The following is a 22,572-nucleotide window of genomic DNA, read 5'->3' on the forward strand; positions in this document are numbered from 1 at the left end:
AATGAAAATATCATTTTAAACATGTTTTTTATAATGTTGAATTAAGAACAAACATCATCCACGTAGAGCATACATTGTTAGAAATAAATTAAAAAAATAATTGAAAAATAACATATATAATTTGAATATGGTATATTCTTTCTTTTTCGTAAATGAATATAATACATAGAATTGCATGAGAAATGTAGTCTTTCTTTTCTTAATATATAATATATATTACATTTCAACTACTAAATCTTTATGAAAAGGTCATTTTAGATGCCAATCTCTAAAGAATGAGTCGATACTAAATAATGCTAATTTAAATTTATGTATATCTTCAAATTTATTCTTTATACCTATTTTCATCTTCGCTCCAAGCACTGCTAATGCCACTGTATATTTAGCAGCTGGTCCAAAAAAATAAAATATATTCAACATAGAAGAGTGCAAACCCCACTTTTATGTTGCACTACTCCTCTTACCCTCCACCCTATAATGTCTCATGATCCATATCCTAGCTCTATGCATAGGTAAAATCAAAGGAAGACACAAACGGAGGAGTCCGGATCAGTACCTTTGTGCTCTCCGACGGGTATTTCACCACAAAACATGTGAGGGGTCCACAGGTTAAAAAAAAATAAAACATAAAAAATTAAAAAAATATCATTCAATCCTTGTGGGCCCTCACATATTTTGTGGTGGAAAAGCCGCTCCCCTGGCGAGGTGCCAGTTTCAAACGGAGACACTAAAAGATAGATTTGATAGTTCACTAAATTTTGGAACAAAAGAGTAAACTATAAAGGCACCTCAAATGCCTGCTTTATAGATCCTTCCAAAAAAAAAATACCAGTTTTAGAAGATTTGAACAGCACCCAAAATGATATTTCTTATCAAGTTTGGACGCCTAAGATATAACTGACACCATATGTATTTTTAAGTAAAAATCAAACCAAACACATTTATTATCATTCTTCGAAACGTTTTCACGCCGAGTAAAGGGATTTTTCGCAGTTTTAAAAAGAAGATATTTACAAAATTTAACCGTAACGGTAACCGCTAAGCATCGAGAGTGGAGCCTGCGCCGCCTGTCAGCCGCGTCTCCTTCTGGCTTCCGCCTCAAAAATTAACTCTGGGGTGTAAATAAATTGATGCGACGTGACAGCGCATCATCAAATCACAGCATCTGAACCGTCCAATAATGGACCGCGTTTTTTTACTGGACATCGAACGGCTAAGATCGTCCAATCAAAATGGTCCCTTGCAGACCCACTCTGTTTTTATGACGTCATAATTCGATGAATTCAATGGCTTGGACTCTGGTCTGTGACACTGTATGCTCTGTACTCCATAATTACAAAAACTGAAGAACTCAGAAACCAAAGACAATCCAGAAGGAATATAAGTATATAACACTCCAAATAAAAAGACAAATTTCATAATCTTACTTGAATAATTGAAGTTTACAATGAACAATTCTAGAAAAGGAAAAGAAAATCAATATTCAGAATGCTATCTAAAGAGGAGGAGGAGAAGAAGAAGAATCTCTGGGAGAATGCAAAGGAAACAGAGGAAGAAGTTCTGGTTCAGAGCTTCTAGGTGTACCTCCACGAGGTGATGGGTGCAGATAGAAACTTTTCTCTACGGTGACTGTCTTCTCCTCTTCCTCTTCCGGCGTTAATCGCGGAGTTGGAGTTCTTGGGCTTCCTCGAGAGAACAGATCAAAAGGAGAAACAGGGGAAACCAATGACATCTCACCTAATATTCCTCCACTACCCATGAAGCTTTTTTTTCTCGCATGCGCAGCAGCAGCAGCAGCAGCGATGACGGCTGATGGTGAATAAGGCCCTGAATCACCACCAAACCCAGAAGCTTCAAGCTGAATTTCGAGCTTCCTCGGGCTCTGTCTTCTTTCCTGAAGCTTAAACACCGGTTTTCGAGAACCCAATTCTCCAAAAACGCTTTTACTTGGGGTTTGTCGAGCAGAGAATGTGAGAGGAAGCTTTTCCAGTGAAGGGTCATTGGCGGCTCCCGTGAGCCTCTGAACCACAGCTCGGAATGTTGATGGATCGGCCTGCACGAAGGTGGTGTTGGTGTGGCCTGAAACTGAGTCAGACCCAGGTGGAATGGACTCTCTGTTATTGTTGTTGTCGTTCATGTCGTTTGCAGCAGTTATTGACAGAGATCGATGAACAGAGAGACTCAGAGAGAGAGAGAGAGAGAGAGAAGAGAGAGAACGAAGACACAACGAGAGTGTGAAGTGAAGAAAACGCATCAAATGTGGGGGGTTTTATTCTAATTTCAAGCACGAGCAAGACAAAACAACTCTCAGAGTTCACTGTTTTCCATTCCCCTCTCCCTCCTTTTACCCTCTTTCCCGCCAGACCGGTTCTTCATCTTTCTCTCTCCTCCAACTCAGCTTTATGGGCGGTACAGTGACTTGTAAATGTCAGATTTACCCCTAAGATATGATGATGGCTTTATAATAATACGGTGCCTGTTGTTGTATTGTATCGCGTGTTCCGCAGCAGTATAAAAACTCAACGAGAAATATGCATACGTATTTACGCATTAATTTCATGTGTTGTCATATTCATATGTAATATTTATTTATTTTTTTTTTGGTAGAACCTATATGTAAGATTGATGATAAAAGAATATATATATAAGGTGTGAGTAAAAGTTTAAAGATTTGCTTTGTCATATGACATTTACATTATCATGCATGAGTCAATGAGAACACATAGGAGTGATGGACTGAGGGGTGTATGATCACCATACACAAAGGGATAATCAAGTAATGTTCTTATCCTCAACTTATATTTAAGCAAAAAATTTGATGGTTCTACCCCAAAAAAAAAAAAAATTGATGTGTTCATCACTATGAATGTAAAAATCTAATCATAGTTGTTGGATATAAAAAATTCCACGTGTCACAATTTGTAGTGGTGGTAGTGTTTTGTTTTATAAAGTTTTCTTATGTATAACTTTAGGTAAGAGATTATTGTTTGATCACGTGTTTTGTATGAGTATGAAAACACAATGACGATACATGCTTAGGCTTCAACATAACTTAGTTATTTTTTTTAATTAATTAACATTAATTTCATGTAATATTATATCATAACCAAGAGCACATCTCTTTTAAGTTATTGTTAGGCTCAACGTATGTAAGAAAAAAAAGGGGCAAATTTGGAGCCAAAGGCTTTTCACAAGTTAAGAGTCCACAAGGGAGGGGGGGGGACATTAGTGCATTGATCACCATTGCGCCAGGGTCTTAGTGCATTGATCACCATTGCGCCTGGGTCTGCTCCAAAAGGTGAGGGGGGGGGACATTAGTGCATTGATCACCATTGCGCCAAGGTCTGCTCCAAAAGGTCCTACCGGGAGTCGAACCCAGGTCGCTGGATTCAAAGTCCAGAGTGCTAACCACTACACCATAGAACCAAGGTATATATGTTTGTGTGTAAATTTTAAGCATAGTCGTTAGATATTGAAAATGCCAAAATTTGAAAGCTAAGCGGGTATTAGCAAACAAAGGCTTATGGTGATGGTGTCTTATTTAATTAAGAAATTTTCCAATGTATCACTTTAGGCCAGAGATTGTTGTTTGACTGTCTTCTCTGCAGGAGTATGAAAATCTAAAGAGATTTATATGCATGAGCATCCGCATGAATAAGATTTTGTTTTTAGTTTTTACTCAAGGGTAAGGCATTAATTTCTTGTGCTGTTATATCTATAAGTAAGATCAATTGAACCACCATCTTTTAATGATCAGAAAAAAATATATGTATATTTGATGTGCTGGTAAAGAAAAAGAGCATACGATCAAAGATCAATGCTATAACATGAATGTATGCATGAGCAATGGAAAGATGAAGAGAGACATAAGAGAGAGAACTGTACCTTTTTGCCTTTTATCTCAACCGACTCATGACTTCATTTGTCCTTAGAACCAAAATCTTAAACCTAAACTTCGTCCGAACATAGTACAAAATTAACCGTGAGGTTCAATCTTGCACGTCTAGCATTTTTTTTTTACTTGGGGGGGGGGGCATGGAAGTATGTGGAGGACATAAAATGACAACAATTATGTGGCTCTGTGATTGTGAGTGCAGTGAACTCTCAAATTCTCAAGTTTTTTTTTTGGCTCAAGAGTGTTTTGACTTCTGATAATCTGATTTATGGAGCTGTCTTTGGATCATTCAATTCAATAATAGAAAGTTCAAGATACAGACATATATCCAAAATAAAATGGATTTGTGAATGTGTGATTAAATTACAAGTCATGTCAAAGGATTGTGATTAAATTAAATAAATTTTTTTTTGCATCTTGTAAACCTAACATCGACCTTTTGATGTGATATAGGGACACATGTCACACATTCACAAAGAAATTGATGCTCCATTTCCTTGTCAGAAATGAACTTGATAAAAGTCACATATATTAGTGGAGCCTTAGAAAAAATTTAAATCAACTAAAGGAGGGTTTGGCCTGGTCCAATTTATTTTTAGTTTCTTTTGTCACTGAAAATGGACCAAGGCCCATAGACCCAAAGTAGGGAAAAAGGGAAGATGAATGTACAGAAATGCAGATTTGAACGTGAGAAATACCCTGAATGCAAATTTTGTTGGGTTTGGATGCCGTGTATTATATGGGTTCATGTAATTATGGTTTTTAGATTGTATTTGTAATTGAAACATGGTTTGAATCAATTAAATTCATATTAGAGATTTAGGTTTCTTTATAAATAGTCTCTGTGGGATAACTTATAAACATCAATACCTATAGGGATTGGGATTTGGAAATCCATCTTGAGGATAAGGATGGGGTAAGCAAAAGGTAGTACTTTGTGGGTGTGAGAGTGGTGTGCGGTTTGTTGGAAATAATGAAATTTCTTTTCTCTCGGGTGGACGTAGGCAAGAATTTTGTCAAGTACGTTAAATTCCTCTTGTGTGTTTTACTTGTGTTCTTCTCTGTTTTGTGTATCTATTATCCCTAACAAAATTCTTTATTAGAAATTTTTTTCTTAATATGCTATAAAGTTATTTAAAAGAAGGTTTACTTTGATGGGTTTTACTTTTAAAATATTTATTTACTACTTATTTAATATTTTTGTTACATCCTAATACAAAATTTGCTCTCATCCACCTAATATATTGTTATAAATTTTTTTTCTTCTCAAAAATAGTTATTTATTATTTATTTTAATGTTTTTTTTGTTGTCTCCTAATAAAATTTCTGATCTCATCCACCCAATATATTATTATAATTTTCTTTTTCAATAATTTAATCCTAAGGTTTAATAATCATGCTCATGTTTTTTAAAATAATTTTAACTCTTATAATTATAGTTTTCATGCTTTATTTATATATATTTTTAGTAACTAATTAGATACTGACACGTGTGAATGCACTTGACCATATAAAAGAGAGAAAAAAAAATCCAGAAATAAGGGAGAAATAAAATCTAAAAATAAAAAATAATTAATGAGGAGAAAGAGTTTGAAACTTTTTAGAAACCATAAGAATAAATAGAAAATAAATACAATAAAAAATAAAAGAGGATTATTATTAAGGGAAAAAATCATTGAATTTTGCCCATAAATAGGATATTTTCTCATTTATCAATATAAAACTTCTTTTTGTTTAAGTATTGAACCTTTCATTTGAAAATAAAAAGGTCTGAATATAGAGGATGTGAATCCGTCGTTCATCTTAAACCAATTAATGCAAAATTTTCCCCTTATAAATACCTATTGTTGTGATTCATGCGCGGCGTGGATCTTCCCAACCGAATAAAAAATAAAAAAAATTCTTTCCAAAAGATTTTTGCAAGGGAGCGACATCATTAAGCTCAAGGAATCCAGAGCGACGAAGAACAAAATTCTAACCCTAATCGGTAACGCGAATCAGCTGAGAAGATGGAGAACATTGGTGTTTTGATGACTTGTCCCTGTTCTCCTGCATCATACCTGCAAGAAGAGGTCGATAAGCAATTCAAGCTCTTTAGATACTGGCAATTCGACAACAAGGAGGAATTTCTCAAAGCAAATTCGAGCTCCATCAGAGCCATTGTATGCAACACATCGGTTGGTGCCGATGCGAAGACAATCGATTTGTTTCCGAATTTGGAAATTGTCTCCACCTTCAGCGTCGGTCTTGACAAGATCGATCTGGTGAAATGCAAAGAGAAGGGAATTAGGGTTACCAACACGCCTGACGTCCTCACGGACGATGTCGCCGACACGGCCATGGCTTTGATTTTAGCAACGTTTAGAAGGATCTGCGAGATGGATCGCTACGTGAGGAACGGATTTTGGACGAGCAAAGGCGAGTTCGAGCTAACCACCAAGTTTAGCGGCAAAAAAGTTGGGATTTTGGGATTGGGAAGGATCGGTTCTGCGATTGCGAGAAGAGCACAAGCGTTTGGGTGTCCCATTAGTTATCATTCGAGATCGGAGAAACCGGAAGCGAAGAATTACAAGTACTATTCGAGCGTTGTGGATTTGGCTGCTAATTCCGATGTTCTTGTTGTTGCTTGTGCTCTCACGAATGAAACGCAACACATTGTGAACAGGGAGGTGATCGATGCAGTGGGTCCGAAGGGTTACATTGTGAACATTGGTCGAGGTCTGCACATCGATGAAGCAGAGCTTGTGGCGGCGTTGGTGGAAGGTAGACTGGGAGGAGCTGGGCTGGATGTGTTCGAGAAGGAGCCTCAAGTGCCCAAACAGATGATGGAGCTTAACAATGTGGTGTTGTTGCCTCATGTGGGAAGTAATACTTGGGAAACTGATGTTGACATGGCTGATCTTGTGATTGCAAACTTGAAGGCTCATTTTGAGAAGAAGCCATTGTTGACACCTGTGGTTTGATTACTGGTTTGCCACTATTGAATCTGAAACCCTGAAATGTATCAATTCTTTTCCCCTCATCAAAAAATTGTTTCTTTGTTTGAAATTTTATTGGTAGAATGCCTTTTTTGAATTACATAATGATATAGTATCACCTATTTTCCACTAAACAGTTCTCTCAATTCTTGATTCTATTATAATCTCATAAATTAGGTTAATAATTTGGGTTTGTTGCATCTCCTTGCCAAGACCTAATATTCAACAACAATAATCACAAGTAGCTTTACAAAGTTAAATGTTATGTAGATTCTTATCACCATGTCATATACAAGTAAACAATACATTTCTTTTCTCGTCAATTCTTTTAAGCTTTGTTCTGAGTTCTTTTAATTTCTTTAATCTTAGATTATATAATTTATATGAATATTTATAAGCTTTCATTCAATGTGTTGAAATAAAAAAAATCTTATAAAAAAATAATTCTCTATATATGTGTTGAGAAGTGAGATACATTTTTATCAAAAAACAAAGAAAAATGAGAAAAGTGAAAGGACCAAATTCTTAACTGGGTTCTGCCTGAGTGAGGGAGACCCATGAAGAAGAAGGTAGAGAAGACAAAAATGAAATTGAAGTTGAAAAGGAGGGCTTAAAGCTGAATGCCAAGGGGGTCCTCCACTTCATTCCGTTGACCAGCTTGTTCTCCATTAATTGAAGTGCTTCTTCATCTTTTGATTAGTTACTAATCAAAGTGGAGGTCTAAAGAAATAGCATTGCCCACAGAATCCAGAAAACTACAAGCCCCCTTGCATCTCACATATGGTAGTGGTTTCTTCACTAATCAACAATTGTTTATTAATGATTTTGTGTGGGTCATGTGCAACTCTGCAGCATCTTCATATGGTTCAGTGACAATCAACCTTTTATTATTTAACTTAAATTGATGTGAACGAAACAACTAATTCTTTCACAAGAAGTGATAAATTAATTGCTCAGATTTATTGTAGTCTAAAAATCTGGAATTGCATTAAATTGATCGAAATCGACTTTCATTTTACCAGAGACTTGATTGATCCTAGAGTCAGTCATCAAGTCTAAAATCAACCACCATAAATTCTCAAAGATAATTAAACCTTCATATTTTCTTTCTAGAAGTTCAATTATTTTAGAAAAAGAAGCTACATAAACAAATAAATTCATAACCCATAAAGTAAGAAATCATCTACTCGTTGACTCATGGTATAGACTTAAATTGCATTGATGCACTATGATATGTTGTCTTCTTAATTCAAAAACTACTGAAAAAGTTGAAGAAAAAAGCACGAATCTGTTCCTGATTTTCTTCCTTTTTCTGTCTGGATGTAAATAACAATTCTTGAATTAGCGAATCCGGTAATGATCCACCAGATACTAATTGGGTTTGGTTCACAATGATCTGACGAATAGCTTGTGTTCTACAGTTCTACTTATCCAAGGAATATTCCACATTCTCACAGTCTTAATTTATTTACCCAAAAAAAAGAGAGATTAAATGGTATTAATTTTCTTGTTATCCTTTTAACACCCAATTTCTTCAATTAAATAATTTAACTGTTACCGTAAGTTTTGCATAGGAAATTTGGAAAACAATCAAAGCAGACACTATGCAGTGACAGCGATGGCAAATGAAGACGAAGAAGAAGAAGAACAAGAGCAGCACGAAGAACGCAAGTCACCAATCGGTGGGACGAAATTTTATGATTTGACGGATTAACGCACCTTTCCTTCTCGGGTTTTCTTTTGAGCAAAGCCCCTCCTGGTGTTGTGGTCCTCCCCGAACTTCGTTGGAACCTCAAAGCGTGAAGCCTTACATTTTCTTGTCTTTGCTAACAACGATTAGTCATTGATAAGCTCTGGTCTTTGATCTAGGAATCTCTAGATTTTTTGTTGGAAGGTAGTTCATGAATTCTTAATGAGTTTCACCAAAAACAATCAGGGTAGGAGTTGAAGATCTGCGGAAGGAAGAATTCAGATCTTTGGGTTTCTAATTATTTGGTATTTCTTTTTCGAATTTGTGATGGGTTGGAGGTATAAGGCAGGATTGTTTCTCATTTCGGCTGTTGTAATCATCTGGGTCACCTCTGCTGAAGTCACGCAGGTCAGTTTGCTTCTGGTCTCTACTTGTCTTTGTAGTCGATTTGTTTGCTCCCATCAATTATTTCCTATACATCTTGATTCGTTTAACGGCGGAATTCATATTGTCGATTTCATGGTTTTTATTAGTGAAGATAGCTGCATTTTGTGTCTTTTGAAATTCAAAGGCTATCTTTGCTGCTTTGGATCCATTTTGAACAGACTCGTGGATGGAATGAATTAAGCTTTCATACATGTCACTTTGGGTTGCATAGTATTTTCTGGGTTTGCAACGGAAGTTCATTTCTTTGAAGTCCTGCAAGTGATGAAAAGCCAGGAGGACCCTTCTTTTTTTTTACTTTTTTTTTTGTGAGTGTTGGAAGGGAGGGGCCGGGTTTGTTTGCGGAGGAGGGTAGAAACGTTAATTGCTGATAAGCAGGAGCTTGGATCTGTAACCGCTCCTCACCTGATTGCCTAAAGCCAAATCTGCACATCAGCAACAAAATCAACATAATATTATTCGTTTTCTTAGTAATCAACTTAATTTTATTGACACAGCAAAATGTGAACTCTTTCTGGGTACTGGAGTAATCTCAGAAGAGATAAAATGTTTATCATAAATTTTGATATCTCTCATGATCAAAATGGTGGTTAAACAAAAAAAAAATCTGAATCTACTGGGAACTGCAAAGCTAGGTGATGCTTGTCTTTGTATACATGTTATTTTTCCATTTAAAATAACATCCTTTCAGTTAAGTACAATAATGAGACTACTATAGCAGTCTGAAAGAGAAAAGAGCAAAACTTGTAAGCTGCAGCATTCAAATTACTCTCCTGATAAAGATGTTCTTTATCTGTATGTCACAATTGCTTCCATTCTGTTTCATCTTTGGTCACTAAATTTGCAGATCGGCTATTGTCCCTAATGTATCCCTGAAGTTTCTATATTACGGTTGCCTCAATGCTTACTATTACTACGCCACTGGAAGACCAGAACATCCATACTTCCACCGGAAGCTTTGAGCATCAAATCTTTGAACACTTTGTTTTGATGACTAGTATATAATTTGGGTAAGAGATGGGCTTAGTACAACAGTAAATGTTGTTCCATTGTGACCAAGTGGTCATGGGTTCAAGTTTGGAAACAACCTATTTGCAAAAGCAAGGGTAAGGATACGTACTTTATGACCCTCCCCAGAACTCTGCAATAGTGGGACTTGGATGTCCTTTTTGTATATGTGGGTGAGTATTATTTATGTTGGTTTTACATATATAACTGGGATCATATCAACATATTGTGTAGATACTCTTTCAAAATTTAGTTCCTACTTCCTATAAGTAAGATTGCTATTTCTTGTGTAAGCAGAAAGAACTATAAATCCTTACTTAGCCTTTGAGAAGTGTGTATTGAACAGGGCATTTTTACGGACTATAAACAACCGTTTGCAGTTACATATCTAGGAGCATCTCTTATGGTAGTTTATCTCCCAATAGCATTCATCAAGGATTGGCTATGTCATTCGTGGAGAAGCTGCTCTTCAAAAGGTGGAAAGAACGCAAAAACTGTTGATAAGTCATCTGCTGATGTTGATTCTACAGTAAAATTCCATGAGATGCAAATCTTTGAAATGGAAATCCAAAGAAAAGACAGTGACACAGGGCTTTCTGTACAGGAAGAAGGAAAGCCTTTAATTTCTAAACAAATAGAGGATGTGAACATACTAAAACAAGACAGAGAGGCTACAACAAGGGAAATTGCTACATATGGATTTTATATTGCACCTATCTGGTTTATAACAGAGGTGAGACTGCTTTTGTTGCTACTAATTTTTCCAATAATTCATGGCTCGGTAGTTTCTGGTTTATATGCCATCTCCATATAACATTAGATCAGCAAGTGAGCATATGTGCGTGACATATTAGAGCAGGAAAGCATCTTGGTTTTAACTCTGATATGTGCAGTCTTATTCTTCTGATTTCTTTTCCTTTCCGTTTATATGTTTTAATCTGTGTTGACGTTGACGTTTAAAATATTATCTAGGACACTTGTGGAAGACTTCTGACATTTTCATCTATGTTGTCTTTGGTGAACAGAGCCATGCACTTGTGTGCTTAAAAAGAAAAAAACAAGAACATGAAAAATGTCTTTTTTAGGTTTTAAGTAGGATTTAAATTCTCCCAGATCAATAGTTCTTCACTCTACCGAATTTCTTGTGCATGCTTTCCTTTTACTTGATTTGCAAACATGGTCAATAAGACACTTAATATGACATATGCACATTCTAGGCTTTAGTCCTTACTACTTATCAATCACTTGCTTTTGAATCTGTACTGATTGATATAGCATATTGAAGTGTCTGAAATCTCGGGTTACATTCTTAACTAAACTGGATAAGAGGTTACTCACAATAATGAATCGAAAGCTTCAATCCATTACTCCCACATCGTAATTGATGTTTCAATTTTTCCAAGAAGGCACGTTTCCATAAAAGCATCTTCTGTTTATGTTCAATTTGTGTGATTAAATATTTTAACAAGTCACAAAACACTGAATACTTAGTTATCTTTTTCTTTTCTCCTAAGACAGTACTTATCTAATGCTGCACTCGCACGTACCAGTGTTGCAAGTACAACAGTATTATCCTCAACTTCAGGATTGTTCACTCTTTTCATTGGAGCATTTCTCGGTCAAGACTCTCTAAGTATGGCAAAAGTAGTTGCTGTGTTTGTTAGCATCACTGGTGTTGCAATGACAACTCTGGGAAAGACCTGGGCCACAGATGAGGCACAATTAAGTGCATCTTCGTAAGTTTAATTCTCTCTAGCTCTGGAAAAATAATAATTAAGTTTTTGGATTCCATTTGGTGGTGCAAAAAACTCTTGCAACACAGTTTAATGCATTTGTTAAATCTTGTAGGGTTTTGGACAGTTGTTAGCACATTGATGCTTTTTAAAAATCTTTAATCCAGCAAAGTTGAATATTCAGTTTCAAGCTACCTTTTAAAGCAAAAGAGTAAATTTTTTCTTTTATACTTTCTTTTTTTTCTGGGGTGGGGGTGGGGTGGGGTGGGGGGGGTGGGGGTATCAAGTTTCAATGTTTTTATTGAGAATTCACAATTTTTACCCTGATGGCAAGTTGCTGATTTTAAACTCATTGATATGATTTCTTATCCTTCCATCTTTGTTAAACATCTACTCTTTATGTAGGACATTATATTAATATTTACCCTTAAAGTGGTTTCTTGGTTATTATATTGTTTGTTCATTTGCTCTCTCTTTATTAAACATGTCTGGAACAATGATCGTACATTTCTCTTTTTTCTTGGAGAACAGAAATGGGGAACGATCTCTTGTTGGAGACCTCTTTGGGCTTCTCTCAGCTGTGTCATATGGGTTATTTACTGGTTGGACACTGCCTAACTTTTTCCTTTGATTACATATTTTTTTCTCTGTGTACTTGATCTGTATCATTTTAAATTTCATTCCTAAAGTTAACACACTGCAGTGCTTCTCAAAAAGTTTGCTGGAGAGGAAGGAGGAAGAGTTGACGTGCAAAAATTATTTGGATATATTGGACTGTTCAGTCTTGTTGCTCTTTGGTGGCTGGGTAAGATTTATTTATTTCTTTTCGAGAACTGGCACATCCACAATGGCTAATTAGAATGCCAGAGTGCTGTTGTACAAAATGAATTAGTTTTCATGTTTTCATTAGATCTTCTCAAGCAAGATATGTCCAGAATGCGGTTAATTTTCCTCAAAATGAATTGGTTTCCATGTTCTTATGGATAGGATGCCGCTTATTCTGAATCTGATATTACAAGAAGCAAAAGAATAGTAAACTGCAGTTTCCCCACGGAAATTATTGTTGTTTTTCACTCTTGGGGATGCTGTCTTATCAAATTTGGGTGGATTGGTTTACCAAGTATGCACTTACCTTAAGATTGTGATCAGAAGCTGATCCTTGATATAGTTTAGAGAAAAATGGAAGCTTTTTGAAATTTCTCTGAGATGATGTTGAACTAACACACTTTTATGGAAACAAATTACTAAATGCAAGATTTGCTTGAAAAATTCACCATTTGCCTTTCTAGTTGGTATTTTGAAGGATGTCAACTACTGGGGATGCTTATGCCTGTCTCTTTCAATGAAAGCAGCAGGAAGTAGGCATTGAAATGTTTCTGATAATGATATAATATGTTTTACCAAAACGAAAGATATAATATGTTTGTAGTCATTCTGTTATTCTTGTCGATGGTGTATTGTTGGGTGCCTTATTTAGCATGCCATATAGATTTGACCTTGTAATGATTCGAAGATGTAATATATCAATGGCTTGATAGGAAATAAATAAAAGAGGGGTCATTTTAAGGCTTGTTAATTGTTAGGTCATACCTTTCTCTGGTGTATTGATCTGGATACCTTCTTGTTGACAAACATGGAATTTTTGAGCAGCATGACATAATGGACTTGTTAACATGAAAGTGTAAAGTTCTCTGTAGGAACTCGATTTTAAGATTTCTGCATTAATTTGCATTTCATATTTTTGCTGTTTTGCTTTCCAGTGTGGCCATTGACAGCTATGGGAATTGAACCGAAGTTTACAATTCCCCATTCTATTAAAATGGACGAAGTTGTACTTGCAAATGGGTTTGTTGGAAGTGTCCTCTCTGACTACTTCTGGTATGTGATGACAGCCCATCCTTTTTTTCCCCTAAATTCTATTTTCATGGTATCTCATAAGATTTTTTTTTTTTTTTTTGGGGGGGGGGGGGGGGGGGTGTGTGTGTTGTGTGTTTCTGAATGTGGAAATATTTCTTGAGCTCAATTTTAATTCTCTGCACAGGGCGTTATCTGTTGTTTGGACAACTCCATTGGTGGCCACATTGGGCATGTCCCTGACCATACCACTTGCCATGGTAGCTGACATGATGATTCATGGACGCCACTATTCAGCAATTTATATCCTAGGTTCTGTTCAGGTAGTGGGTTTCTCTTCTCTTCCACACAGAAACAAGCCGCAACTGTAACAAACAGTTGGACACAAGTAGCTTTTCTTGTTGAGCAATGAGATTTTTGGTGCTTGTTGTTTAATATATATGTTTCATTGGTGTGGTGGCTTGCAGGTATTTGCTGGGTTTGTGATAGCAAACCTTTCAGATCAGTTATCCACAAAGCTGGGGTTGTAGCATTTTGTAAAGTTTGACTTCAACTGTATCCTTTATAGTGTATTCTTTTGTTACCTTGTCGGTACAGAGCCAACAAGTGTGATAGTGATACAATACCACAGAAAATGTTTAGGTCCCAAACAAGAATGAAATGTACTAATACTATTACAATGTATTTGATTTGTGGGAAGGGATCAAGGTCAGGCTTGTATTTTTGCCTTGATCCATATCCAACCGTAGAGACAATAAGCATTTTTGGTTCTAACAGTTTTTGGATTGGGTTTGCCTCATGTTCCTTTCATCTCTCAACATGCTAACCTGATTGATATATGGGTGCAAACCTACTTTTGTCTGCATCACGGAGTATTTCTTTCTTGTTTCACAAAGGTAGCTGATTAGTTTATTCTTTTTCTCAATATTTGTCCCCACAAGAAGTGCTATATGGTACCAGCCAACCATCTTCTACGATGCAAAGAAACCCAACTTGAAATTTTTGTTCCAAATTTTGCATTACACGGACAAAGTCTAAATATTGAGAGGATTTTGAATTTTTCTATATATTCAACTGTAGTAAAAAAGTGGAGAGTTTTTTAAGCATTGTGGTAACTATGTAGAATAGTCATGACTCAATTCGTATAGATGCCTCTTTGTAGGGATACCACTGTCCATGTTTAAATCTGAGCCGTTCGGAGGGTCTAGATTGAACCAACAAATGGTTGTGGAATCATTTTATAACGAATAGATTATAGAAGCAAATTGAACCGGTGGATTTTCTTATAATTTGACAGATCTATTTCCATCACCTTTGATCTAGCATTGATTAAAATATACGATTCAAATTTGATCTTGCTTAAAGGGTATGTCAAAAGCGCTTAAACTGCCCCCTACGGTCCATTGCTCACACAATGCGTGCGTGCGCACTTGGACGGTACACTTTTCTTGCTCGTACATTGTACACAAGATGCCTTGAGCTCCTCTTGCCAGTTGAATAGACTTATTAATTAACTTGAATTCTGACTTCTTAGTTTCCAATGTGAGACTAAACAAAATTCTCTTTCCTAAAAAGAAAATAAATGACAGATTTGACACTTAAATAAATAAATAAAATGTAAGTTTTATTTTTATTATTACACTAAAAATACTACAACAATGTATATAAGTAGCCAGTAGGTCGTAGTGTCGTACACAGAGCACCCAACATTGCTGCAAGGAGAGCAAACAATGAAACCTTGAGGACATGAATGTTAATTCCAATTAATGTTGCGACAGATAGTCTAGTCAAAAGCCCCTATCATTGGCAAAGAAGATAGTCTGGCTTCTTCACCTATGTAATCAAGATGCCTTGAGCTCCTCTTGCCAGTTGCAATAGATTGGCTTCTAACAAAAAAAAAATTGTTTAATTCCTAGTTCTTCAATAATTTGAGTAGGCTTCAGTAGCAAGAAAAAACATTGAAGAACCAACTTAGTTGTGCTGCTGGTCTGAGCAGTAAAAGCAATTCATTGCCAAAGGTTTTCCTGCAAGTAAAATCCTAGAGGACAGTTTTTCCATGTCATCTTACCCCAACAATTATGTTAGCAACTAGTCTGAACAACTCTCCATAATTGGAAGCAAATTCTTATATAATTGGAGATTTTTTGTTGAATCGAGAGCCATCCCAGCTCTGCTGCTCCCAAGACCAAAAATGGCCAACTAAGACTAGCAAACATCCATCCTGAGCAAAGAAAACTAAACCTGGGCTGAGTATAAAAAAGACGTTTACCACTAACACTGCTACAGAATCGCAGGTAGTTAACATCATCCTGAAACTTCCTATAAGGGTGAGCCTCTGGCTTTACTTCCAAGTAGAAGCACTGGAAATGAACCATCCAAGGCTGATCGCAAGAGACGATTGTCCATATCCAACTGCAGAGAGAGGGAAGCTGACCGCGAGCAGTATGTTGGACACCAACTGTTATAAAACTCATGTTGTAAACAAGGCAGGTGAGAAAAAGACAAATGGTAGGGGAATCATTACTCTTAAGACACTGAGGTCATAAGAACAATCCATTGATTTTCAATGGCAAAAAAACAAAAAACATAAGAAGACCATACAAGATCAAAAGATAAAAGGAACTCTAGGATGAAAAAAGACAATGCAATTGCAATAAAATGAGAAATTTATACATGAGTAAACTTAAAGCCTCCAAGACTCGCAATTTTTGTGAGAGGATCCACGAGAAAAAGAATCAACTCACACGTGTATTTAAACCTGCAATCCAAGAAAGAAACACCAAACCAAAACCATTTTCGTGTAACCTATACCTTCATGGGAAAAATCAAAATGGCCAAATTGCTGGAGTGCCTCAAAAATTTAGGCTCACTCTAAGCTTCAACTGAGAAATAAAAATAAACCATCAAATGATTTAATCAAAGGGCTCAAAACACCACTTGATCTTCTCTACGAATGACAATCATCAAGCTTGTAGTGTAAAACCAATACACATTGGTTGAATTGGAACTAATGCCCTCTTTGATGTATAGATAGAATTACTGACCATGATAGTCAACCCTACTCTGGCCTGAACAAACTTATTGTCACCAAACTTCTATTTCTGATAAGGCATCAGGAGGAAATCAATTTCTCGCTCGCTTTATAGTTAAGTATCTTCTGTACATAAAATATCATGTAGCCTTGAGCTGCCCTGACGGTATTCTCACTAACTTGAGTTATCCATGCATCATCACATTTGTACCACTGATCACGTAACCGCAGATAGGTCACATAATGGCCAGCATCCAATCTACCAGTGTGTGTGATTACAGCAAACAACTCAAACTCTGTAGACAAGTCATTGGAAGTATCTGGCTCATCATCATCACAAGCAAAGATCCGGTTGCCAAATCTACTCCTCAAGATGGAAGAAGAGAGGTAAGGTGCCATATCCAGGGAAAATGGGAACTGCAAGTAACGATCAACCTTCCTCGACATCCTTTTAATGGTAGAGTGCTCAAATCTTTTAATATGGAAACAGGAAATCAGGGGGAGCTTTCTAATGGACATCTGCTTCAAAGACTCCTGCCTCACTTGGCACCGCTGACAGAAGAATTTCTGGTCTGAACCTAGTCTCTCAGGCCTTGTGAAACGGTCTAAGCATCCAATCAGCGTAGATATGCCACTTCTATCTGCCTCACCATTGCAAGCATGAATCGGCTTTGATGAACTCATCTTTGAAGAATCCCCCTGGTTCGATTCCAGGTCCAGTGAGATATCAACACATGGGTCATACGTCGTGGATGTGAAGCCACATGCTGTACAGGTGACATCAGATCTCAAGATACCAGAGAAAACTCTATGAGCAATGCAACAGTCTCCACTGCCTGTACAGAAAAAAAAATAAGCTTATCATAATATCCACCATAAGTTTAGCAAGTGGAATTAACAAATTGTACAAAAAATGGTTCTACTGGCTAAACTGATATGCAACTGGTAGTTACCTGGGAAATTGTTCCAGAAACATAAAAGAAGAAGCTCCAATAGAAAATTAAAAAAACACAAGCACTTCTCCTCCTGCTTCCTGTTTAGATTAAACACGATTGACTCTAATACGCTAACTAAACTACAGTACACAGATAAAGTTGACATCTATGGGGATTTGGTGGAACCCACAATCCGTGGACTCGTGGCAGAAAACATCTTCTATGCCAATCGGGTATCATGCTATCTCCTATCCTATTATCAAAACAAGAGTTCAGCAAACATTGTTGGGGTAAGGCTGCGCAGGAAAAACCCTCAGACTCTGGGGTAAGCCTTAGGCATCAAGTTCGCCCTTTTGCTCTCCTATCCTATTCTTATTATTGAGATATAGATAAATAAATTTTAAGGTGCCCGAAGACTCACTCCGATGACAACCTTAAGGAGATATAACCACATAAGAGGCCTATTATGGGAGAACAAAAGTGACCTAATAGGATGCCATGGCTTTTAGCAAAGTATCACTTGATTTAATGAAAACCATAACAGCTGCCAGTCTTTTACCTAAAGAAGTATACTTGATAGAAGAGAGCTAAAGAGATCCAAATACAAATGCAACAAGGAAATCCTACAATTGACACATGTAGAAATAGGGAAGAAGTTGACTTACTATGAGGAATCAGGTGATAGTCAGCAAGCCTGTAAGCTGCTATTAGCTCCTCTATTGGAAAAGCACTTGCAATTGTCTTAAGACCAATACGAGAGACAAACCCTCATCCTGCAGTTGAATATTGTGGTTACAGGTTACCTTTGTCCTTTAACCATCTAGAACTTTATCAATAACTTAAAATGTAAAAGAGGATTACTCTTTTTGGGTAAAATAGAAGAGGGCTTCAGGTCCTCATAAGGACTATTTATGTTGTGTTTTGATGAACATGTTAAAAACTCTCGGTGCACACCCAACCAGTGCTTGGAAGTTAAGGTTCGTTGAAAAGAACGAGTGGATATGTTGGTTGCTCTTTTTCTGAATTTTCAATTTCTTTCACTTGCAGTCAATCGAGTCATCTATAGACACATTAGCTTTGCCTGCCTCAACAAAGGGTTTTAAGGAGATTCCTCAAATACAAATGAATTGAGAAGTCGACAGTTTGACAGCTTAGAAATCCTCTAATAAACCAACTGCGGGATCGAGAGAGATCCAATTGATGGTAGGGCTGATTTAAAAAAAAAAGCAAAGAGGCTAAAGAGACAACAGAAACAACAGCATAATTGCAACAGTTAAAGAGGCCAAAAATATCTTAGATAAACATTAAGACCCAATGAAACTGAATGAAAAGATGGCGTTAATTGCAAGAGGTGACAGCAATTATGACTCAAGAAAATGAAAAAGAACATCAAACCACCCATCGAGTTGTAGGACGTAACACCAGCAGCATATCAGTTGTAGTTCTCACCCCCATGTAGTTAGGGATGAGGCTTTGTTGAATTGAGCTCAACAGCCCCATCAAATGAGGCCAAAGTTCTTACTATTGAAAGAAATAGACTCTGAAAGGAGCACAGACAAACATATATCTTAATATACGAAGAAATTACCTTGGCTTTGGGGCTTGCCTTGACCTTCCTCCACCTTTTCATGTATCCCATCAAGCATGGAAATGAAAAATTCGTGGGCATCTTGCTGTTCATAACTTGCCAGATTTGCTGCATACCGCCACCAACTGCAACAAATCACAGTTTTTTCAACGACCAAACAATAGCTGCTTCACTATCAGAGAACACTTTCAAAATTCCATCCGTAGTAGAACCCACTTCATTTGGTACTCAAGAAAATCTACTGAGGCCAAAGAAGAAAAGACCCAAATTACAAAAAATAGGATTAAGCTCCCAAGCAAAGAGTGAAGACAGATTTCAATCATGAGTAAGAACCCTGAATTTAGTAGGTGGTCCAAACAGAACCATCTCTATGTAGTTTTACCAAATCGTTTCTTTCTCCTTCAATTCACACCTCATTTACTTCACCAAGACAGATATTTTATTTCTACTTTGAAAAAGAGAAAACTCTTATGAATCGAAGTATTATTCCAATAATTACGTTACTATCAACAGACCCACGAAAATAAACATTTTGAACATAATAAGCAGAAGAAACACGTAAATCCATGCAAACTTAGATTAAAATCAGATAAAACCCAGGAAAGGAAAACGACTTGGAAAGCTCAAAATATGAGTTAACACTAAGATGGAAGACCTGTAAAGAAAATTTGCTGGGCTGTAGGGCTTCCGATTGGCCGAGAAAATGGCTGAGAAAATTGCATCTACGTCGCAAGCCAGGCAGGGCCGCAAATTCTTACTGTTATTGTTATCCTGGCCCGTCGCGTTCTTCTTCTTGATATTACCCATTTTGTTGTTCTGCTGACAGAGGTGCCGGTTATGGCGATCGCTCAAGAAATAGTTTCTTAGTAGAGGCGTGTGAAGCAGAGCTTGCAAGACCGAATTCATGAAACAAGTGTTCCCGAGATTATTAAGCCCTCGCAACCCCCATGGCAAACAAGAAGATTCTTCGTTTCCGCTCTGCAATGGACTCGAACCCGTCCCCATCAAGAGCTGCTCTCTTGGATCAGGCGTCCACGGGCGATAATCAACCCTCTTACGCTTCCTCTGATTCTCCGGCGGCACAGACGTCAATCCACCGCCAAGTGTTGATGCAGCAGTCTGTGCGAGGACAACGGCAGCATCAAAATCATGATCATATACCTGATCGCAACAAGCGCAGCAGAAGAGCTCTGCGCGGTCAACATCGACGGCGATCTCGTGACCCGGCATTGACTCGGCATGGAAGGCCACGTGAGACGACTCGGGCAGCGAGTGGCAGAAAACGGAAGCACAAGAGACACATGCGTAGAGACGAAGTGCACAGTGACCGCAGGTGGAACAGCGAGGGATTTCATCCGGGTCACGGCGGATCGCGGCACGGCCGAGTGGCTTGACTCGGAGGCAGTCCTGTAATGCGCGAAATGGCTTATGACCGCTTCGGGATCGGAAGTCGACAAGGTGTGGACATGGCTGAGGAATCTGACGGTTCCGTCTGTGATTGTTCAAAGACATCGCAATTGCACCAGCAGAAGAAGCAGCAGTAGGTTCTGACTTCTGATGATGTTGGTTTCGGGGAGGAGAAGAGAAAAAGTAACCCTAGACTTGCATGACCTAACCTTCATCGATCGATTGGTAGAACTTGAGGAAGAATTCCAGAAGAAGAATCGAATGAATGAATGCAGGCAAAGAATTAAATCCAAATGGATCGTTATTGTTAACAAACTATCTAGAACTTCCTATCGGGGGACTCTTTCTTTATCTCAAAGATCCGACTTCTAATTTTCTTTTCTGGAATCTGGTTGCAGAGAGAAAGGGAAATCTAGCTTTAAATATTTGTTTAAAATTTTGCGATTTTAGTATTGATTTCCTATCTTGTTTCTGAAGTCTGATTGTGTAGTTTTCGATCCAAAAACGGAGGAGACATTTTTGGGAGATGAGATAGAGAGTACGAGAGACCGAGAGCCAGAGAGGCACAGCCGAAAAGACGAGCAGGAGAAAAGAATAGAGTGCATTTCTTTTTGTTAATAAAGAAATCCTATTGATGGGAACGACTCAACTTCCTTCCTGAAGTCTCTGGCAGCTGAGTTGGCAGCTTCTTATCTGTCCACGGAACTTTCAGCCAACACCCCTGTGCTAGCATTCCACATGGCATGCCTTGTTGTCTCATTCCACGTGGCTTGAAGAGCCAATGCAAAAGATTCATTATCAAATTTAAATTTCTTTGGAGCCAGGAATGAACAACTATACAGTTGAGGTGTGCAATAACCAGCCAGAATGAACATCATATCAACATTCTCTACCTTCTAGGCTAAAGTTGAATTTCTAGAACATCATACTCTCCACCAATTCAAGTATAACTGCTATGTTCATTGTTTTTTATAGGGGTGTTTTTTTTTTTTTTTTGTAACCTTTATGGGTGTCAATGGTGCGGTTTGGAGCGGTTTTGGCCGATCTAACGGTTTCTAGCTGAAAAACCCTAACCCAAACCAGCCCATTTAAAAGATAATAATTTCGGTTTGGTTTCGGTTCAGGTTGACTAACGGTTTAACTAAATTAAAAATCAATATTGAAATTTATTTTTATTTTTTCTTCTAACTCCAAATCCTAGTTTCTCAAACACAAAACTACAAAAAATAGAGGATGAATACTCCAAATAGATCCAACGATAAATGATGGCATTAGCTTGATCCAAACCACCATCCACCCTCAAAAAATAAAGAATTTAGATTTTTCTATCATGTGTAGACTAACCTCACAATTTTCACCTAATGAAATTGAATTTGTAAGAGTTAAGAGTTATCAATTAATACTTTTAAATTTTAAAATAATAAAAATAAATGAAATTTGATAATTAAAAAGTTAACTATTAAGATTAAGACTTAAGACTTATCAATTAAGACTTTTAAATTTTAAAATAATAAAACTAAATGAAATTTGAAAATTAAAAAGTTAAAATTTAAAACTTAAACCGTTAAACGTGTTAACACTCAACTCTCAACTACTCAAACTTGAGTCTCAACGTCTCAAACACCGAAAATTCATGGATCATTAATTACATTTAAATAATACCAAAAAAAATAATTATATTTAATATTTTAATTTTATTTATGTAAAAGACTAACGGGCCGACGTGGCGCACGCACACTTTACGGGCCGGGCCGGGCCAGCCCGAAACTGTTCGGGCTGAGAACCCTCAGCCCAATTACAGCCCATTAAAGATCGATTCGCGCCAGTTCGGGCTATAACAGACTAGTTCAGTCCGATTTTAACGATTTGGGTTGAAAATCGACACCACTCATTTTTTATAAGAACTTTAGAAGGGCTTTAAATTATTCAATGGGCTGTCACTTCTACTTGCTCAGCTTTGACTTGTACAAATGGCACCATGGCTCTGAAAATACAATTTACACCATGGT

General features: G+C 37.2%; 3 protein-coding genes, 1 non-coding gene and 1 pseudogene across 4 annotated transcripts; 2 read left to right on the forward strand and 3 right to left on the reverse strand.

The window, feature by feature from the left end:
- Positions 1-1,495: 1,495 nt before the first annotated feature.
- LOC149009467 (VQ motif-containing protein 11-like) lies at positions 1,496-2,200 on the reverse strand. Its single transcript, XM_089162356.1, has one exon. It carries the CDS (start codon positions 2,135-2,137, stop codon positions 1,496-1,498), a length of 642 nt encoding a protein of 213 aa, XP_089018482.1. The 5' UTR covers positions 2,138-2,200.
- A 1,154-nt stretch (positions 2,201-3,354) lies between these two features.
- TRNAQ-UUG (transfer RNA glutamine (anticodon UUG)) lies at positions 3,355-3,426 on the reverse strand. The gene has a single exon. It is a non-coding gene; the product is annotated as a tRNA-Gln (tRNA).
- Positions 3,427-5,670: 2,244 nt separating this feature from the next.
- LOC149009469 (glyoxylate/hydroxypyruvate/pyruvate reductase 2KGR pseudogene) lies at positions 5,671-7,067 on the forward strand (annotated as a pseudogene).
- A 1,163-nt stretch (positions 7,068-8,230) lies between these two features.
- LOC149009470 (putative vacuolar membrane protein YML018C) lies at positions 8,231-15,010 on the forward strand. Its single transcript, XM_089160447.1, has 8 exons — positions 8,231-8,971; positions 10,362-10,748; positions 11,534-11,751; positions 12,280-12,350; positions 12,452-12,553; positions 13,509-13,626; positions 13,790-13,925; positions 14,070-15,010. The coding sequence occupies exons 1-8, from the start codon at positions 8,891-8,893 to the stop codon at positions 14,130-14,132; spliced, it is 1,176 nt and encodes a 391-aa protein (XP_089016573.1). The 5' UTR covers positions 8,231-8,890; the 3' UTR covers positions 14,133-15,010.
- A 52-nt stretch (positions 15,011-15,062) lies between these two features.
- On the reverse strand, positions 15,063-21,134 carry LOC149009471 (ubiquitin C-terminal hydrolase 22-like). Its single transcript, XM_089160445.1, has 3 exons — positions 19,812-21,134; positions 19,157-19,281; positions 15,063-17,469 (listed from the first exon to the last, which is right to left on the reverse strand). Exons 1-3 carry the CDS (start codon positions 20,666-20,668, stop codon positions 16,715-16,717), a joined length of 1,737 nt encoding a protein of 578 aa, XP_089016571.1. The 5' UTR covers positions 20,669-21,134; the 3' UTR covers positions 15,063-16,714.
- Positions 21,135-22,572: the final 1,438 nt, after the last annotated feature.

The sequence above is a fragment of the Hakea prostrata genome, chromosome 7 (genome assembly GCF_041222555.1).
Source record: "Hakea prostrata isolate BN-2017 chromosome 7, UWA_Hpros_2, whole genome shotgun sequence".
NCBI lineage: Eukaryota > Viridiplantae > Streptophyta > Magnoliopsida > Proteales > Proteaceae > Hakea > Hakea prostrata.

What these genes read in the sequence shown, in the direction of transcription:
- LOC149009470 (XM_089160447.1), top strand. Translation starts at nt 8,891, where the DNA reads ATGGGTTGGAGGTATAAGGCAGGATTGTTTCTCATTTCGGCTGTTGTA. An exon ending in TGTTGCTCTTTGGTGGCTGG is followed by an intron (nt 12,554 to 13,508) that starts GTAAGATTTATT and finishes TTTGCTTTCCAG; the next exon opens with TGTGGCCATTGACAGCTATG. An exon ending in GTCCTCTCTGACTACTTCTG is followed by an intron (nt 13,627 to 13,789) that starts GTATGTGATGAC and finishes TTCTCTGCACAG; the next exon opens with GGCGTTATCTGTTGTTTGGA.
- LOC149009467 (XM_089162356.1), bottom strand. Translation starts at nt 2,137, where the DNA reads ATGAACGACAACAACAATAACAGAGAGTCCATTCCACCTGGGTCTGAC.
- LOC149009471 (XM_089160445.1), bottom strand. Translation starts at nt 20,668, where the DNA reads ATGTCTTTGAACAATCACAGACGGAACCGTCAGATTCCTCAGCCATGT. An exon ending in CCAGCAAATTTTCTTTACAG is followed by an intron (nt 19,282 to 19,811) that starts GTCTTCCATCTT and finishes GATTTGTTGCAG; the next exon opens with TTGGTGGCGGTATGCAGCAA. An exon ending in AGGCAAGCCCCAAAGCCAAG is followed by an intron (nt 17,470 to 19,156) that starts GTAATTTCTTCG and finishes TTTTCTGTACAG; the next exon opens with GCAGTGGAGACTGTTGCATT.